General features: G+C 40.0%; 1 protein-coding gene across 5 annotated transcripts in view; it reads left to right on the top strand.

Moving 5' to 3' along the window:
* Nucleotides 1-17996, top strand: part of KLHL13 (kelch like family member 13) — a 71026-nt gene extending 53030 nt beyond the window's left edge. For 4 of the 5 annotated variants that reach the window (XM_021405974.1, XM_021405972.1, XM_021405973.1 and 1 more), the window contains 5 exons: nucleotides 139-271; nucleotides 371-567; nucleotides 6158-6953; nucleotides 13340-13453; nucleotides 15691-17987. In XM_021405974.1, coding sequence (XP_021261649.1) covers nucleotides 139-271; nucleotides 371-567; nucleotides 6158-6953; nucleotides 13340-13453; nucleotides 15691-16178 — 1728 coding nt within the window. In that variant the 3' untranslated portion in view covers nucleotides 16179-17987. Of the gene's footprint in view, nucleotides 1-138; nucleotides 272-370; nucleotides 568-6157; nucleotides 6954-13339; nucleotides 13454-15690 lie in introns of all 5 variants that reach the window. The other variant, XM_021405971.1, reaches the window with a different exon arrangement.

Below are 19402 nucleotides of genomic sequence, written 5' to 3'. Positions count from 1 at the left end.
CAGCTTATTCCTCAGTGACTTTTTGGTACTGTAACTTATGTAAATAAAATAAAATTAGTATTTACATTAGGAAAAGTGAAACAAATTCCTGCTCCCCTCTCAAATCAGCGGATGCTTTGCATTGTGCTCTCCTTGCAGGGTTTTGACCAGCTGCGAGTGGAAGGTTTGCTTTGTGATGTGACCCTTGTTCCAGGAGATGGTGATGAGGTGTTTCCTGTCCACAGAGCAATGATGGCTTCTGCAAGTGACTACTTCAAGGCGATGTTCACAGGTGATTTTTTTTTGTTGTTTTTGAAGTTTGTACAAGTTTGTGAAGTCATTCAAATCTGATCAAAACGATCTTGTAATCTTACCTACGTGTCTTTCTCAGGAGGAATGAAGGAACAGGACTTAATGTGCATTAAGCTTCATGGTGTCAACAAAATAGGCCTGAAGAAGATCATTGATTTCATTTATACTGCAAAGCTTTCCCTTAACATGGACAACCTTCAGGACACTCTGGAAGCTGCCAGTTTTTTGCAGATTTTACCTGTTTTGGACTTCTGTAAAGTGTTTCTTATCTCTGGGGTAAGATTCAATACTTGTAGTCCACACTTATAAAGACCTGTTTACGTTTTAAATCAAAAACAGTGACATTATATTAGTTATAAACAATGGTGAAACAGAATTTAACTTGAATTCACAGAATAATTTTTAAATTTTATTGCAAATTTTTTGTGTATTATGTTTAGTATGAGCTTGGTATAAATACTAATCACATTAAAATCCTTGTATTAGCTGCAGTAATGGTAGTAGTGATATGAATTATAGTTCTCAGATTCCTTACTGTATTTCTTAGTTCTTGCCCTCATATTCTACATCCTTCCATAAAGAAGCTATTTGCTGAGTTAAACTGAACAAAAGTAGAGCTGGCTGTCTCTAAACTTTTTTTGTGGAGTGATGCTCATGATATTAGTGACTGTCATGGAGAGCTTTACATCATTATTCTTGTAAACCATTGGACTTGGTGTCTGTCCTTTTCATAATCCCTTCAGAGGATGTGTTTTAATACAAGGATGTTACAGAAACGTTGGTTATGTGAGAGAGACAGCTACCAGAATTTTATGTTGATTTCCATGTTTTGGTAGAACTGAAAATGGCCTTGAATGGCTACTGGGAAATTTAACAATGAACCAGCAAAGTGCTTTTTAAGCAGAGGACAGCCCCGGAAGTAGCAACCATCTCCTTGTTTACTGTGAATGTTTGTTAAATGAGGAATACTTGGGGGCTTGTAGCATGGGTGCTTTTCTGCAGTTAGAAGAGAGAAAAAGTTTGCCCTTCAAACTAGCATGCTGCAGTTGCAATGCAATACAATATTTACAGCTTGGTATTGTGTTGTTTATTTTTATTCCAGAGATTAAAGTCTCAGGTCACCTCCCTGGTGTGGGAGGGACACTGGTAGCAACCTTCTGTCAGCAACAGCGTCCTCTGTTTTGCATCTGAGCTTTGAGGAGCACCATGCTCCATTCAGGCTGAATGTCTGAGCAGTTCTTGCAGTTTTCTCTGTATTATAAAATCAAAAACCTCTTTTTTCCTATAAGAACATGACAGCTGTTAAAGATTCATCTCCTGAAGTGCTAACCTTCTCATGCAAGTTTTATCCGGAGTTCTGTCTTCATGCACAGAGAAAGATACGATGAGAAAATACCCCATCCTTGTATCTGGATGATAACATGTGTTGTGTTCTACATGAATCATAATACTGGTTTAATCTCTTGAAATCCGTAATGAGAAGTAAAGAAGCATTGGGTTTTCAATGTACAGATTCAAAAATGTGATCTCTCTCCTGAGAGCATGTAAATAGGAGGGCTCCAAAATACTGCTGAGAGAAACCTATTTCGTGAGAGAAGTGTAAGATGCATCGAGGTTCTATAACACTAATATTTTGCTTTTCATCGTGGCATACTTTCTAGTTGCCCAGTTCTCAGAGTTGCCATAATGTTTCTCTAATACTCTTCAATCCCATACCATCTATTCCGCATTGCTCAGGTTTTTTTTACCTTCCAAAATGAGGTAGTGTGCCTCTGTGGAGCTTACATTTCTATAAAGCACCAAGTTGGATGAAGGGCTTGGTGTTCATAGGTCCAAATTGCTTATTTGGAGCAGCCTCCCTTTGACAGGAGCTGTGCCACAACTAATTCTTGGCTTCCAGGGCTTGTTTGCTGGTTTCTGCTCTGTCCTGTTTTTACTTTGTTCTTTGGCTCTTTGCACCGTTGGGGCAGGGCAGTGACTGTGAGTTTGCTTTCTTAGGGAGAGAGCTACTTTGATCTTAAATTGCATTATTTGAGATATTTTTCATTGTTAGAATGCTCTTTTTCTGAAGGTTCCTTCACATACAATGCTGATATGGTCTTTGATCTCCTGGTATTTTCTTAAATACTTTGATTTATACTGATATTTAAGGGGATTTCAGTTCTTTCAGCCCTGTATAGATGTTGCTATATTGATCTGTTTCAAGAACTGTCTTAATTTGAGATGATATAGTACTGTAGGGCTCTTTGGCACCTTTCCTGATTTGTCTGCTTGCAAGATGGTCTCAGTTCTGTGGGAGAGTGGGACCTGACACTAGGGCTGCTTCTACCAGGCACCAGAAATCAGCCTTTTCTAATGTAGGAATATGATTAATTCTGTTTTCTGTGCTGGTCAAATCTCTGTACTGCGAGTTCTGCACTTGTATATGTGGGAGCTCACGGAAAAATGGGGTGTTTTGGGAATGCAAGTTCCCTTAAAGTCTTTATGAAGTCTTTAATGCGGTGTTGAAAAGTTATTGAAACAAAATGCATAAATATTTTGTGGTCTGCAACTCGAGAGCTTGATTTTCAGTGCAAGGTCACCCCAAGTTGCTCTCTGGGGTGCTCATATTTCCAACCATTCTGCTCCATATCCAGTTTTGTAGTATTTTACCATCAGTTAAGTGTTTTCAAGAACTTGGGAAGTGACTGTTTTAAAATCCCAAAGAATTAAGTCAGCTGCTTTCTAAAGAAAGCACTTTTGTTAAGCTTTTTTTCAGGCTATAATAATATAGTGCTGGGTTGACATTTTAAAAATATTTTCTGGAACTTCAGCTGTGTAATGAGCAATTAACAATGAGTAACGTGACCAAGTGGCTCTGCACAGTAGCCAATGCCTGGGTAAAATAAGATCTACCCGAAATTCTCACGACCTTATGAAGTCGTTTCAGTGTTTGTTCAGTTGTAGCTTTTAGCTGTCTCTGTGTAAATACCTTTGCTATTTACTGGATAGATTGTACAAATGGTTGCATTCTTTGTCTGATGTTTCCCTTCCTCCCATTCACTTCAGTAGGATGGCCAGCAGTAGCAGTTCCTTCTGTTTCTTGATGAGCTCCTGATTGACTGACTCCCGCAGAGAACAATTTCTGCACCTCTCATAAGTATCATAGCATAAGTCACGCTTTTCTGGAAAATAAGTAATTTATTCAAATACCTTTATTGTAACTTAACCCTGTCCAATTTGGTATATTTGTGTGAGTAACTATTGCATTTCATTCTGAAAGTTTTTGGCTTTGGAATCTCTAGCGTATGTATTTTTTTAACTACAAAACTTCTTGCAGTATAATTTAGCGTGATGTGTTGTTACCATAGAGCAGAGTGAAGTTGGTAATAGCTCTTTTGGTGAGGAAAGTAAACTTTACAGTAATACTGAATGTGGTACCCAGATTTGAGTAGTAGGATTACTTGTTAATAAACCAAAAAAAGTACACAGTTCTGTGAGCATAATGGGGAGGACTTGCGAAAAAAAAATAAATCCCTGACTACTGTCCAGTTTTGTTAGGTTAATTAAAGCAGTATAGCATAGATTTTGAGAAGTCAAGGGGCACTGGAAAATGCTGATGTGATATTCATCTGTCATTAATGGTGTGTGGTATGTCAATAAATCTCTCAAGTGCAGGCATTCCAGGAATATATTCGATTGCATAGATTTACCATGTAACTTAGTTACGATACATCAACTAGGATGCAAGCACTGGGACAACCTTAGAATAGTCTTGCATGCTGGGCACTTGATAATTGACATGCATTCTGCATTGTGTGTAAATATTTCGTTGCTACCTGAATGCCAGGTACCAGTGCTATGCAATTCTGTCCCCTTTTTTCCTCGATCTTCCTAATTCAAGCGTGTCTTTTCTATATATGCAATAATATTTTTTCTACTTACCATGACATGGAGAAAATGCCGTCTCTATAGTTGGATGCCAGTAGATGTATTCCAAAGTAAGTTTTTTTTTAAATGCCATAACATTATAGCAGGAGTTAAAAGTTGTGCTGTAGTATGTAATCCCTCTGCTAAGAGGTCATTTTTCTATTGTTTTATTTTTACTATCCATCTTGAAAGAAATTTTAGGTGTAAGCAAATGAAACTGGACACTCTTAATTTACAGTATGCTCTTGCTTTTATTTATGTACATGACAAAGCCCTTAAAGGAAATGCACAGAGATTAGGTACTGTTATTGAGAGACAGTTGGAAGACAGACCAAAATGTTTCTTGAGTAACAGAATGTTTTATAAGCATTGCTAGCTGATAAGATTATATTTTGGTATAAACAGCATGGTCTTCTAATTCAATAATAATTTGTGTATATACTGCATGGATGTTTTATAATAAGAATCCTGACAGTCTGCCACACATTCATCTTGTAGATGGGACTTGATTGATTCTTATTAGAGATAAGAATGAGATAAGAATAAGATACTGGAACCTTTGGTTCTAGGAAGGTATTTCAGGGTTGTGAAAAAGACCTAGTGACTGCAGATCTCAATTCTAGGATAAGTTAGATGAGCTTCTAGAGGATAAAGAAGTCTGCTTTTCCCGTACTCATTAAATTTAGGAATTGCCCATTATTGAAGGTTAATGATAGATTGAAGTTATGTAGTGCTAAAATGTAATCTGTCATGTCCTGAACACGCTTGAATGTTTTTGAGTCAGTCTTCAATCTTTACAATCATTTTTCAAATAACTACAAGATTTGGAAGCTTAAATTCTTCTGGAATTACAAATATGACAATGCTGAAGTTGTGGCAAGTGTCAGCACTGAGATAGGTTGGACATGCTGTCGGCTTGGTCTGTAAGGAGACCGTAAAGCATGTGTAAATGAAGTTTGGGGTGGAATATTGAATACAAAAGATGCAATTCTTGACAAGAAGTGTCTGGAAATGGACTTGCTTTGCATATGCAATGTAGGTCTTGCAGAATTGAAATGAGTGGGGTTGCTGAAGTCTTGCTTGGTTCTGTCCCATCCCTCCCATCTTTCTCTCCCTTTGTCTTGGATCCTGACATGTACAAAGGATGTAAGAAAGGCACATGCAGCAGCTCTGGGAAAGATGTGGATACCGAGATGTGGTCACTTGAGTATTGAATGAAGTCAGGATATGATCCGCGCTAAAGAATCTCATGTGCTGGTTATTTCTAGGGGAAATCCTATGTTGATTGTCTAAAAGATTGCTAGCTTTGTGTTATTTTTGACTATGCCACATCTCTAATTTGAACATAGTATGTAAGATCCAATCTTCATTTACCAGACATGCAAAGATGCAGTTTTGTTCATTTCGAAGGAATATATTTATGGGATTGAACCCTGTAAATAAGTTGTCCATAATATGCAGCATTGAAGAGGTAACTGTGCTGTTCTGTTTGGCTGCATCATGCAACTCTGCAGGTTGGAAGGGACCTCAAAAGATCATCAGGTCCCAGTCTTTCATGGCAAAAGGGATTACGACAATAGAAATTTAATAAGGTTGAGAATGTCTAATGGCAAGCTCTACTTTTCCATAATTCTCTGTAACCTTAGGCTAATCAACTTTCCTTTAACTGTATTCTCCAAGATTCTTTCTTACAAAGACATTTGCACCGCATTTCAAAGGTGAAGTGCTGTATAATTGCTAAGTATCATCATTGTGTAAAGCATCTGACACTGGCTCTCCCCTTGCGGTCATGAATATATACATCAATTGAATATTTACGTGCTCATGTGAAAATCACCCTGAGCATTGTGAAATGATGAAAATATTGCTGATTCTACAGTATTCATTAAATTCAACATCATCATTTAGACACCAAATTAAGAACGTGTTTTGATTCCTCTTTTTGTTTACTTAATAGGTTTCCTTGGAAAACTGTGTTGAGGTTGGGCGAATTGCCAACACATACAATCTCACAGAAGTGGATAAATACGTTAATAATTTCATCCTAAAGAACTTCCCTGCGTTATTAAGTACTGGTGAATTTGTGAAACTCCCTTTTGAGCGTCTTGCCTTTGTGCTTTCAAGTAATAGCCTTAAGCACTGCACTGAACTTGAACTCTTCAAGGCGGCGTGTCGCTGGCTGCGGTTTGAAGAGCCTCGAATGGAATATGCTGCAAAGCTAATGAAGAACATCAGATTTCCTTTGATGACACCCCAGGATCTTATTAACTACGTTCAAACAGTGGACTTCATGAGAACTGACAATACCTGTGTCAACTTGCTTTTGGAAGCCAGCAACTACCAAATGATGCCATACATGCAACCAGTTATGCAGTCGGAGAGAACTGCCATTCGGTCAGACAGCACTCACCTGGTAACGTTGGGGGGAGTGCTGAGGCAGCAGCTGGTTGTCAGCAAAGAACTACGGATGTATGACGAAAAAGCCCATGAATGGAAATCATTAGCTCCCATGGATGCCCCGAGGTACCAGCATGGCATTGCTGTCATTGGAAACTTCCTTTATGTAGTTGGTGGCCAGAGCAATTATGACACGAAAGGAAAGACAGCAGTTGACACAGTGTTCAGATTCGACCCCCGCTACAACAAGTGGATGCAAGTCGCGTCTTTAAATGAGAAGCGCACCTTCTTCCACCTAAGTGCCCTCAAAGGACATTTGTATGCAGTTGGTGGTCGAAATGCAGCGGGTGAGCTAGGTAAGAACTTGTCTTGAAGTATGACTCCTTGCCTTTCTTTTTAGGCCTTGAAGTACTGTGCTGCCCCTGTATAGGGGCAGAGAAAACTGAGTTAGGTATGCAGCTTCTTCCGGGCAATCCTGGAAATGCATGGATATGCTTGTCTGGATGCTGCTAGCTGTTTTAGAGAGACTTCCATACAAACCAAAATTAAAGATACCTGTATTTCATGTCCTGATGCAAAATATCCAATCTCTTCAACTTTGTCACCAGTGTGTCTATGTGTATAATAATATGTATGAACTGTGTATGCACAGCTATATATTAAAAAATAATAATTGGTTGAGCTGAGAAACCAAACCAACTCTTCTCACTCTTGAGGAAGATGCAGCTTTCCAACTGAAACTCACTGTTGCTGGAAGGTTGTGTTTTAAAAAGAGCACGTTTCCTGGAGCAGTCACTTTGAAATACTGGCTGTGCTTTATTTTAAGGGTGGCTAATGAGATTTGGTTGTCCTGACATTCTGTGCTTTTTAAACCACTTAAAATGCTAATTTTTTTTGCCTGTGACCTTGTGACTACCCAGGTAGTGTACCATTAGCATGAATAACTGTCTTGTTGCCTCCTTCATCTCTCTCCTTGCCAAAAGATTCTTAATATTACTCCTCTTCGCCTCCACTCCCATGCCCTGCAGTGATAATCAGGGAAATAAAGATGGTTGGAAGCAAAAGAGACCTGGTAGCTTTTCATTTAAAAAATCAATAGTGGATGGCCCACATGAACCCACTGGATCTTCCAAAGCCATAGTGTTAATGTTTACACCCAAATCTGGGACCGTACACTCAATTGTAAGTTTGTCTCAGTGATTCAAAATTGAAATGTTACAGTGATTAAGCCTGGCATTTTAGCTTAGTAATACATCTAATATAGGTGTAATGTTTCATTATTTTGTTTGCTTTTTGTAAGACAATGCTCAGCTGTGTCTTGTTTCTTTAGTAGCTGCTAAGCCCTGCCTTTTATAAATACAAGTTAATAAATATTTACTTGAAACGATACAAAAGTGAATTTGTTCTGTAGCAGCTCTTAATTTTTTTAATTAACGCATCTCATCTATTCAGAGGAATCACTGCATTCTGCTAGTACGACCCAACACAGGGCTAGTTTTTCTTGAGGTTTAAAATCCAGTCTCCTCGAAATGAGATTTCAGAATGCATTCATTGGAAACTAGCTGGCAAAAACTCGCTTTCTTTACCAGTATTCCTACGTAAATTGGGAACTTCTCATAGCTTCTCTTGTGTCCCTTTATCTACCTGAAAATGTGAAAAACGAGTGGAATACCCTGTAAGAGTTGTATAAGCTCATGTGCTTATCCTTGCCTTGCATGTCAGAAAACCTGGCATTCATTGAGCTGTATTTTACTGATATTTATTAATAGCAGCCAGTCAGATTACTCACCTTGTGTTGTACCAACTGCGTAGAATAGGATTGTAAGAATTTCAGTGAATAAGTTGCTTGGCTGTTACTGAGCCATTGCAAGCTGGGCTTAAAGCAAGCTTTTAGTGCAGTGTGTTTCTTAGATCTGATCAAGCAGTATCATTCTGCTGACCTCAACTCTTCTGGAACTTTAAAACACAAAATGTATCACTCGTTTAAAATGATTCTGTAAAGATATCATTAAAATACTGCAGCGATTTCCTCACAGAGCTGGAAAATGTCTTTGGATCATTGTGGGAAGAGCACTCTGTAAATGCTAAGTATTGTAGCTGTCTTATGCTTTGATTCGGGGCTTCGGTTTCTTTTCTTGTTAATTGTGAGGCAAGTCACTTTTCATTTTCATGTTTCTTTCATAAACCTTGACAGCTGAAAGATGAAATCCAGCTTAAACTTTCCATTCTCATCAGAGGAGGAAAAACTTCAAGCTTTCATACAAGGGAAGGTCAGCTGTGTGTTGGACAGGTATTAAGGAACTTGCCCTTGGGTTCAAACTAATTTCAATCTGTTGTAAGAGGAAAAATTACAGAAACCTCAATTCAGCTTTCCAGAAGATCACCTCTTATGGAATAGGGCCAAAGGATTCAAGTTACCAAAATGAATTTCTTTTTTTTCCTCTCCTGACAAAGTCCTGGAATAAAGATTATATTTTTATTTGAGGCTCTCTAGCAAGTCTTCCCCAAATGGTTTTCAAATGGTCAATTTTCTGAGGATGCTGTGAATATCACTTCCTACCTCAGCAGTATGTGCTTTTTAGCAGTAATAAATTGCTACTGTTCAGCAGTGCGTGACACTGTGAGAAAAGTTGGGTTTGGTGGTAAGGACGAGTAAACTGGAGTGGATGTGGTGGATGCAGCAGAGTATGGTGAACGTCTTCTGAAATGTGCTGAATTCAAGAATTATAACTCAAACTTCCAAGCACGTGCCAGTCCTAGGAGGATTGTGCATAATACCAGTTTGTTCTTTTCAAATGTCAGAGCAGGGCAGAAAGCACTGAGAGCAGAGCAGCTTGGAGAAACCAGGTGTGCGCAGGAGGAAAGGCTTCTTGGAAAGAAGAGACCACGTGTGGTTCACAAAGGTGCCCAGAAGCAGCGCTCATATACTGCTTCCAGTTGTGTAGAACACAGGATACTAGTTTCTTCTCTCGGGGAAAAAAAAAAAAGTTTTTGTTTCTGGAAGAGCTCAGTTGGGCCTGATGCTGCAGAGGCTGCCCCTTGTGTAGGGAACTTTGCAGTTAGGTGTTTTCCTGATGTTTCAGGCTCTGCTGTTGCCTGAATTCACTGAAGTTTGACATCTTGTGTGAGATTCTGCTAAGCACTTTGGGGGGTGTTGGACTGTTTGAATTACAGATTCATCATGCTGCAATAAATGCAAAAGACTACTCGTAGTTTAGGGAAAGACTGCTGTGCATTGTCCTGACCACTTGCCTAGTAACTCGGAAGGCATTTATTTTCCAGGTAGCCCCTGTGATGCTTAACTCTGGATTCAAGCAACATCTTGATTTTTTTGTAATAATAGAAAACACGGTGTAAATGTGTATAATAATACGTATTTTTATGAATGTTGTTGAGTAAGAAGAAAAACTTGCATTGTTACCCTGTTGGGCTGTTTGCTGCCTGTGTAAATATCCTGTAAATATCAAACCAAAGTGAGAGCCAGAGGGCTTTGTATAGAAGCTGATTTTGAAGTGACTTCTCACCATCCCAGGAGCCAAATTACTTAGGGCTCTGTTCAGCTTACTTTGTTAAGCTTAGAGTTCTACAGCAGCAAGCTGTGTTGTAGGAAATATGAAAACATGAAAGATGCAAGTTTTTGGACACTGTGCACAGTTAAGCGTGCTGCTGTAATAAACCTCAAGACCCTTTAGAAGCTGCTGGCAGAAGTGGTTGATATCTGTATACTCCTCGAATAGCATAACAGATGGCAAAATAAAGTGAGGGCAGACTGAGCATCCCCTGGGACTGCTGAAGCTTTGTGTCCTTTAGATTGAGACCTGTCTTCCCTGTGTTATTGGTAATGACCAGAGCAGGAGTTTCACTGGTAAAACATAAATAAAGCCTGATTTGAATAATTCATGCCCTTGGGAAATGAATCCATCTGTCTCATCCTATAAGAATATATGTACTTCAGTTCAATAACATAGTTCTTTTGAGTGAACCATTCTGTGAACTGTGTTCAATCCAGAGTTGATATACAGAATTGCTTCCTAAAACAACGGCACCTTGAAGTAATAGCTGGAATTTCTTTTTCTCTTTCAGTGCAGTGGGTGGTTATGTTAAAGCAAAGATGGAATGACCTCGTGGGAAATGGGGGCACAGCTATGCAGAAAACCCAAGCAGAACTGTAGGCTTTTCTCAGCTCAGAAGTAATTAGCGTGGTTTATAGCAAGGTGGATGTGAGATTTGAGTTTGGATGGCTTGTCTGAAATTTTATCAAGCAGAGCTTGATGTGTACTGGTGGTGTTCGGGAGAATTTTGAAACCTCATCAGAGGTGAGGGATCTTGAACTCAACAGCATCTTTCCTCAGAGAGCCAATGTATTTACTGTGTGGCAATAGTGATACCAGCAGAGTAATGTGTACCCACTTTTGCATGTTTTATATTCTCTTTTAATCTCAAAGTGGCCTTTTGGCTAAGGATTCTCTCAAATAGAGCCTGTAGTGCAGGCTGAGGGAAGCAGCTGTCCAGTGCTGAATGCCTTGTTACGTTGCCATTTTCTGGTTGCTGATGGCTTCATGATTTTTCTACATACTCTGCTTTTCCTTCCTCTATACTGTATTAGAAATGTAAGTTCCTCACCTCAACACAAAGTGTAAGCGCTGTGGGAAGGAGGATGCCTTTGTCTCTGTGAAAGCAAGTGATGATTTTGGTGCACCATGGCAGCTGGCAGGAGGTTGGAAGGGTCAGCAGTCAGGGTGGAACTGGGACACCTATAATTACTTGCATGTCTGATCTTATTCTGTTCTCGCAATTTCTGCATATCTTTGCTTTTCTGATTGCTAAGTAGAACAGAGTAGAAAGGAGCTTTCCTCTTCAGAAGAGAATATTGAAACGGATGAGTACATTTACACAAGAAAGAACGTGAAAACGTTTGAGATTTGGGCAGATTCTGCACGTGGTACCAGATCCCACTGCTCAAACACAATTTGGATTGAGGTATTGGGTGTAATTTATGGAATTGCATTTTTGTGTACATACCTTCGGCTGGACAAGGTTCTGTCTCCTGTCCAGTGTAAATCCCTGATGGATGTAACAAGTCTTCAGGGTATTAAATGGGGAGAAAAAAAAATCAAGTTTTGTAAGGAGAGATTTTTGGACTTCAAGTAAAAATAAAGCATGACTTTAAGCTTTTATTTGCAGAAGAATGCTTGAAAGCCTTTTCTTCCCTTCGCTTACACAGATTTTTCACAATCTGTTTGTATGTAATGTGAAAGATGTATTTCCAGTGGCTGAGATGGGGCCGCTGTATTAAGAAGAGGGCTGGGTGGCAGAGGGAGAGAGCCCTCAGAATGAGCTTGGAAACCTGACCATCACCTGGGCAGGTCTTCTGTGTCTCAGATCTGACATGTCAGCAGTAGCATACAGAGACACTTCAGTTAATTTACATCAGTTTTGTATTCGTTTTTGTCCATCTTGCAAATTGAAATTTCAACTCCTATGGGAGAGAAAGCTGAAAAAACCCAGTGTGCTGGAACAACTTAACAGTTCTCTTGTGCCGTGTTTTTTTTTTTTTTTAATCTTGCATGGAACTGAAACAGTTCTCAGATGGCATTCCCCACACTTGAACTGGAAGCTTCTAGTCGGAGTGTGTGCCTCTTTGGGATGCTAACTGTGTGGAGCTGCAAAACACCCTGTTCTGCAGCACTAGAGAGATTATACGTTTTAAAGGGATTAAAAGATGATTCAGGAGACTCCTGTAACACACGCTTTACTAAATTTTCCTTGACCAGGGTTCTTTTGGAGGCAATCTGAGCTTTTATTTACCTCTTCCAAAACGCTCCAAAGGATTTCTTAGACAGGTCAGCAGTTTAGGGCAAGGTACCTTATAGTCACCATATCAGTGTTATTGACTTCATAGGTGTGCTTCACTAATACCGCAGGCTTATAGGGATCCTGTAATGAGTTTCTGCCTTTATAATGTCAAGATTATCAGCTTCTGTGCAATTTGTTGATGGGAAATCCCGCACTGTCAGTCACCATCACTGATTGTATATAGCTGCCTCAAATTTTCAACACTTGATTGAATGAAAGCTTGTTCTGGAGCAAGTAAAATGCTGCAGATTTCTTTTTGTATGTGTAGTCCACAAGCATCTCTCTTAAGTGTTATTTAATAAGCATTAGAATCTGATTCTTAATTTCAATTATTTTAAACGAGATTGAATAATTCTAAGATAACGCAATTATTGGTAATTGCTTTGTACTTGGAAGGTCACTGTATTACAGGTTTTTCAGGATGTCTTACCCCTCTGCTCATATGGTGCTATTCAAGCTGCCAATCTCTACAGCTTGCTTGGGTTCTCTGCCATTATCCAGTGGGCATGAGAAGAAACTCTCCAAGAGGCAGGAGCAGCACAGCTGGATGCACCCAGCTTGGGCCCTGTTTTCTCTGCTGTCCCACAACTCTACTTCTGACAGGGGTCTTTATCTGGGGTGGGTTATGTATCAAATAGGAATGGGAAGGGATGAATGGAAGGCGAGAATACAAGATTTTCTTCCTTTTTGTTCCTCTGGGATGACGCTTGAGGCTTTTCTGTATTGTCTCTATACACAATATTGAGTAATTCCCTTAACTCTCAGCTTTGCTAGTTTCCTATTAATACTTCCTGCATTTATGAATATATTAATGCCACTGCTGCTACATTGAAAGCCAAATTACCGTGTTAGATTCAACATTTATATTCTCATTTGCTTTAAACAGCCACTGTGGAATGCTACAATCCCAGAATGAATGAATGGAGCTACGTCGCGAAAATGAACGAACCCCACTATGGCCATGCTGGCACTGTATATGGAGGCTTAATGTATATTTCAGGTAATTTCATGCAATCATATTGTTTCTATGAAACAATTACTTATCTGACCTTTCCTATTTCATTGGAAATGATGAGTTAGTCTTTTTTTTTTTGCAGTATGTTTGCCATGATACAACATGGTGACACACGTTTGTATGAAGCCAAATAAATGGCGTATGTACTGTGGAGACCCAGAAAGTGATTTCCGATGATGTTATGCATTTAGATAATAACAGCTTCAAATTGCAAAGCAATTATTCACTTAAGCTATCAGAACATATCTTTTGTGGCACTAATGTGGCAATAACCATTAAACAAATGACCATTAAACATATCCTTATTGATACATTTTGGAAACTGCTGGAAATCTTGGTGTTCTGAAGACAGACATCTGCCTTTATTGAGCTGGCACAAAGAGAGAAGTTCTGACATTAATCACAGTTTACAAACACTGTCTATGCTTTCAGTAGTCTTTCAGTGTAATATACTAAGTCTTATATCACCCAGGTTATAGCTTCATTTCATTTTTTCCCCAAAACTGAGGAAGGAGGTTTTCTGAAAGTATGGTATGTGCTCACTTCCTAAAGAAGGTTTGGCCTCAGTCTTGGTGATCAAGTTGGAATAAAGCTAGTGGTGATGTTTTTCACCGCCAATGGGAACAACTAGACCCTGAACCGATGTTTTTGCTTGCTGATCTAAATGTTTCCCTGTAGGTTAGTGTCTGGAGTCATCCACAGGTCCTTTCTGGGTCCTTTCTGTGATCACAGAAGGTGAAAGAAGGATGTAGCCCTTGTCTGTTCTGTTGCTGTTTTAAGGGGTATCCTCTAATTTCTAAGTTGAAATTCGGGGCAGGAAATGGGAAGGGTTATCAACCTGTAGACAGTGTTGGGGAGATCCACTGAGGCATGGAAAGGGCTTTGTGCTAGTAGAAATGGAGGAAATTTCAAAATTTACCATAAGGTACAGCTTCACGCTTGTGTTTCTATGCTTAAATCCAACAAGCTAGCTTGTAATCATTGTGCAGCTATTTGTGCTCTTTCCTTGTTCTGCTTGTCTTACTGCAGGCAGAGCGTGTGTGTGCTCCCTAACGTGACAGTTCGTATAAACACTATATACTTCACACCTTTTTCTTTTCCTCTTTCTATACCCTCAGTTATCCCCATGAGTTGAGACACCTCAGGGATGAAAACGTGAAGATTTGGTTCTTTGTCATTTCTTCATCGTTATGTTAAGGCCTCTGCTCTCTGACAGGCCACCAAGCCCTGTCACTACCATGGCTGTCGAGAATTGTCAGGGCTTTGCAGTCCCTCTGTTTTTCCTGTAGTTACTTTTTCCTCTCCAAGTACTTCCTTACATGATGCCTGTAGACACCGTGCAATCTGTCAGTTAATCCAAGGATCATAATTCAATGCTGGATGGTTAGCACAGCAGGAGGTTGTTCAGTGGCAGCATTCTCTGTGTATTTTTAGCACCTCAGATAGTTGTATTACAATCTGAAATGAACCATAGCCAGTAAGCCTACTGAATTTGATTGCATGATCAATAGGCAGGTCAGAATGCAGGATGATGGGGACACTTCATCCACTGATGGGAAATCATCCCACGGTTTCCTTTGAAGCATCTCCAGCAGCCTTTGCAGGGAACCACTAAGAAGGTAAAAGTATACAGAATCATAGAATCATGGAATTGCTCAGGTTGGAAAAGACCTTCAAGATAATCAAGTCCAACCACAACCTAACCATACTGCCCTGACTCTAACAACCCACCGCTACGTCCCTGAGCCCATATGCACTTATTGCTTTGAGGATATCTGAAATGTCCTCTCTTCAGTTTAAGCTGTTGAAAGGTTTCCGTCAGAAAAACTGTGGTAAGGACCACTGAAAATGTAGTATCATTGAATCAAAACTTGGAAGAGAAATAGTCTTCTCACGGTGTGAAACGATACTAGTGAACTGGGCGAATAGTTATAAAAAAATAAGTTTTGGCAGAATGAAGGATGGGTAACAAGTTTCTGTCCTTTTAATCTGCTGTAATCTTCTTATGTCATGAAGTACAGCGTAAGGTGTGGCTCCTGTATTCAGAAGGAACAAAGTACATTAAAATGTAATTTGAAATGGAGTATGTATGTGATACTAATCTAAGCCAATGTGAAGAAATTTTAGGTAAGATGGAATTCATGCACGAAAACATATACTTTGGCTGTTTAATCATTACTTAATAGGGTAAGCACTATTCTAACATGTGTCTTATTTTTTAGGGGGAATTACCCATGATACTTTCCAGAAGGAACTTATGTGTTTTGACCCTGACACAGACAAATGGACTCAGAAAGCTCCGATGACGACAGTCAGAGGTCTGCATTGCATGTGTACTGTAGGAGACAAGCTCTATGTTATTGGTGGAAATCACTTTAGAGGAACAAGTGATTACGATGATGTTCTAAGCTGTGAATATTACTCAACAACTCTAGACCAGTGGACTCCAATTGCTGCCATGTTACGTGGGCAAAGTGATGTTGGGGTTGCTGTCTTTGAAAATAAAATCTATGTAGTTGGAGGATATTCTTGGAATAACCGGTGTATGGTGGAAATAGTTCAGAAGTACGATCCAGAAAAAGATGAGTGGCATAAAGTGTTTGACCTTCCAGAATCACTTGGTGGCATTCGAGCCTGCACTCTTACTGTTTTCCCACCGGAGGACAACACGGGGTCACCGTCCAGAGAATCTCCTCTTTCAGCACCTTAGAAACATCCCTTGACTTACAATGTTGTAGTAACACCTTTGCACTGCATCATGGAGTCTATTACTTCAGTAGTTTCTGTTAGGCATAGCCTACAGCATTTGGTACAATTACTGGAAAAAAAATGATTTTGACATTACTTGTGCTGTTTGTTTGGCCTAGAATGTTTGTCAAGTGGTTAACAAAAAAAAAAACCCTGTACTCACCCAAGCCAAGCGTTTAACAAATGAGAAGATACTGTCTGTAAAATGTATGAATTAGGTACGTTATTACTGTTGTGTATTGGGTGTGAGGTACCTCGCAACTTAATTTGGAAGCCCAATGAGTCAAATTTGAAGACTTTGCATTGAATGCATTCTTTCACTAAATTTCATAACTGAAATCCTTTTTCCGTTCATTTCTGACTGCAGGTTACAAAGGGAGGTAGACTACGTCAGTGTAAACTGTCCCAAGGTGACCAAGGGGCCTGAGCTACCTCCCTCTTCTCAGAGTATTTCAGACATATCTGTTGACCCACATGAATGTGGGGGTTCTTTCAGAGCATATGAAGTTTCTTAGGCAGAGGGAAGAATAAAGAGTTTTTAAAAATTAGTACTATACAGGAAGTGGGCCTTGTAGAGGTCAGGAGGTTTTTTTTATAACATACGGAGTGTTTTTTCCTGAGTCAGTGAAGTGATGCTTCAAGCAGCAGATTTAAAATATTTGGGTATTTTGGAGTCTTTTCAGGAACTGGCTTCCACCTGCGTGGGAGCACACGCTATAACAAATGGGAATTCGGTGCAGCTGTATATTCCGTTGTACATTTGTACTGAATATAGGTGGATAAGGGCTAGAAACGTTCACTTAAGCCACTGGATTTGACCAAATTGTTCCATCAGTTGAAATTGAATCTACCTTTTCTCCTTTGCTGTTGAGACAACTTGCATAACGTGTCCTCTGTATAGTCTCTGTTAATAGGGTTATTTAGCACAAAGCGCAGCTGCAGCAGGAGAGCTGCTTTTGCTCAGTGAACTCGGACTACCACGTTTTACCTTCTTTTGTTCAATAAAACTTTTAACTGCAGTTATTCAGTCTAAGCTACCTCATGAATGTATTTGGTTTTCTTCCTCTGCCTCACTGTCTCCAGGATACGCATTACGTATATCTGTGTGGGTAGATTAATTTGCTAGGAAACCAATGCAGAAGCGATCATGACTGGGTATTTTTGACGTACTTTTAAGAACCTATTTTGGCCGGACGTGTCCATTTTGTTGTCAAGGACTGGGGAGGGGGGGAAAAAACCCCCACAAAAACTGTCCGAATTCTTTCCTTGGACAACTACTGCTTGCGTGCAGCCGTGCAAATTGTACAGAGGTCTTTTATCTGCTCCAGAATCCAGTGCACTGCTGACAAATGGTAGCTGAGTGCTTCACTAAGGCTAATAACATCATGATTTTCCTGAACTTCCCATCGTGTTACAAGTGTTTTTTCCTAATGAACGTGGTCATAGGGGTATCATCTGGGGGGAAATTGTTTAAATTGGCTTATTTTATTGTGCTGCGTATTACTGATAACCATGTAAAGCTTAATAGACTTGTTGGGAGTATGCTGTTTGTATTTTGTCCTTTGCTTGATGAATCAAGCAGCAGTATTATGGTGTCAGTTTTGGAAATATTGATATTTATTCTTAATGCAGTTTACCAGTTACGATCACTACCGAAATGTATGTGTAAGCTTTAGGTTTTAATAATTGTTTTGGTTAAAATCGAAAGCAGTTCTTCCTCTTAATAAAAAAAAAAAAGAAACGAAAAAAAAGCAAGAAAAAATAAACTTAATTCTGTGTAGCTGTGCAAGATTATTGCAGGTGGAAGTGGAATGCTGGTGGAACTGGGGTGCAGCCAGTTGATGCTCATTGCCTTAAGGACGCTCTTCTAGTGCTGTGCCAAGCACCGGGTAGCAAAATATCGCTCTGTCGTTCAGGTGTTACACGCTACTCATTCTTTTCCTCATTCAGTTACAGGATTTTAGAGGCTGCAGTTGAAAACCTTGAAATCCGTGTTCCGTTTGTACCTTCTTAAACTGAAAAGCAGCTGTAGTGGTTGCAGCTCCTTTTGAATGGTGTACGTACACCCTCTTGTCTGCGTGCTGGAGGCGAGGAGGTGCGCTCCTTACAAGTGGGCTGCTTTGCTGCTGCTCTCCACTCTGAGGATGCTTAAGGTGGAGTCTGACCATTACAAGGCAGTTAGAAGTCAGGACAGTGGTTTTGGCTGAGCCCTGAGGATAACCCAGGAGCTGCTACGCTGCTGTGATGCAGAGATTAATTGTAGTGGTGCGTTATCTGTTCCTGTTAAAGTGGAAGGATTCTTTGTCAACATCGTTTTGTCATCAGCGTTGGACGGAGTGTGGTGGATTAAACATAGCACTCGTTAAGCATGGCATAAAATTAATCTTTGAGGCTTTTTCTTCTATCTCCCTCTGGATTTAGGTGTTCATAATGATATTAGTTAATATCTACTCACCTGGTTTGAAAGGCAAACACCAGAGGTTCACCAGAGGCTGCTGTTTTCTTCTGTAATGCAGTATAAAATGATTTCGCTTATGACATTTTTCTTGTCCGTACTGTAGCAAAACTTTTCCATCTGAATCCAGAGCTGCAGATATACGGGTGGATGGCGGTCTCTCCTAAGGCTGTTTGGATGAAGAGTAAGCCCACGATTGTACCGAGTGCCAGCAGTGTCTGGATAATAAGCAGCTGCTTCCTTCTGATAGATCTCAAGATCTGCGCTTTCATTTTGCAGTTACAGTGCCTGAATTAGAGAAGTATCTGGATAAAAGCAGTTAGTAGGTATTGGAATACGTCCTGCCTGCCGTTTTGGAAGCTTAGCTAAAATTGGAGCCCAGGAGGCAAATCTCTTAAGACTGACCTCAAACTTTACTTACCCTAGAACATAAAGAACACCAGAATTCAAGGGCTGGGCTGAATGGGGCCCTGGGCAGCCTCGTGTGGTGGGGAGCAACCTGCCCATGGGGTAGTGGGGCTGAGTGGGCTTTAAGGTCCTTTCCCACACAAGTCATTCAATGAAATACTCTCATCCGTGCCTCTAAGAGACAGGCTGCTTCTGGTGATGTGTGGCACTTGCTGCGCTTGGCTGTGCATGTGATAGCTGAAGTGCTCATATAGAAGTGCCACCCTTCTCTGCTGTCATCCCATGAATGGAGCTCTGCTCCCATGAGTCATAGTTTTCTTCGC

This window comes from Numida meleagris, chromosome 8 (assembly GCF_002078875.1).
Source record: "Numida meleagris isolate 19003 breed g44 Domestic line chromosome 8, NumMel1.0, whole genome shotgun sequence".
NCBI classification, from domain to species: Eukaryota; Metazoa; Chordata; class Aves; order Galliformes; family Numididae; genus Numida; species Numida meleagris.
Note: the sequence above shows the minus strand (reverse complement) of the source record. Positions and strands in the feature narration are given on the sequence as shown.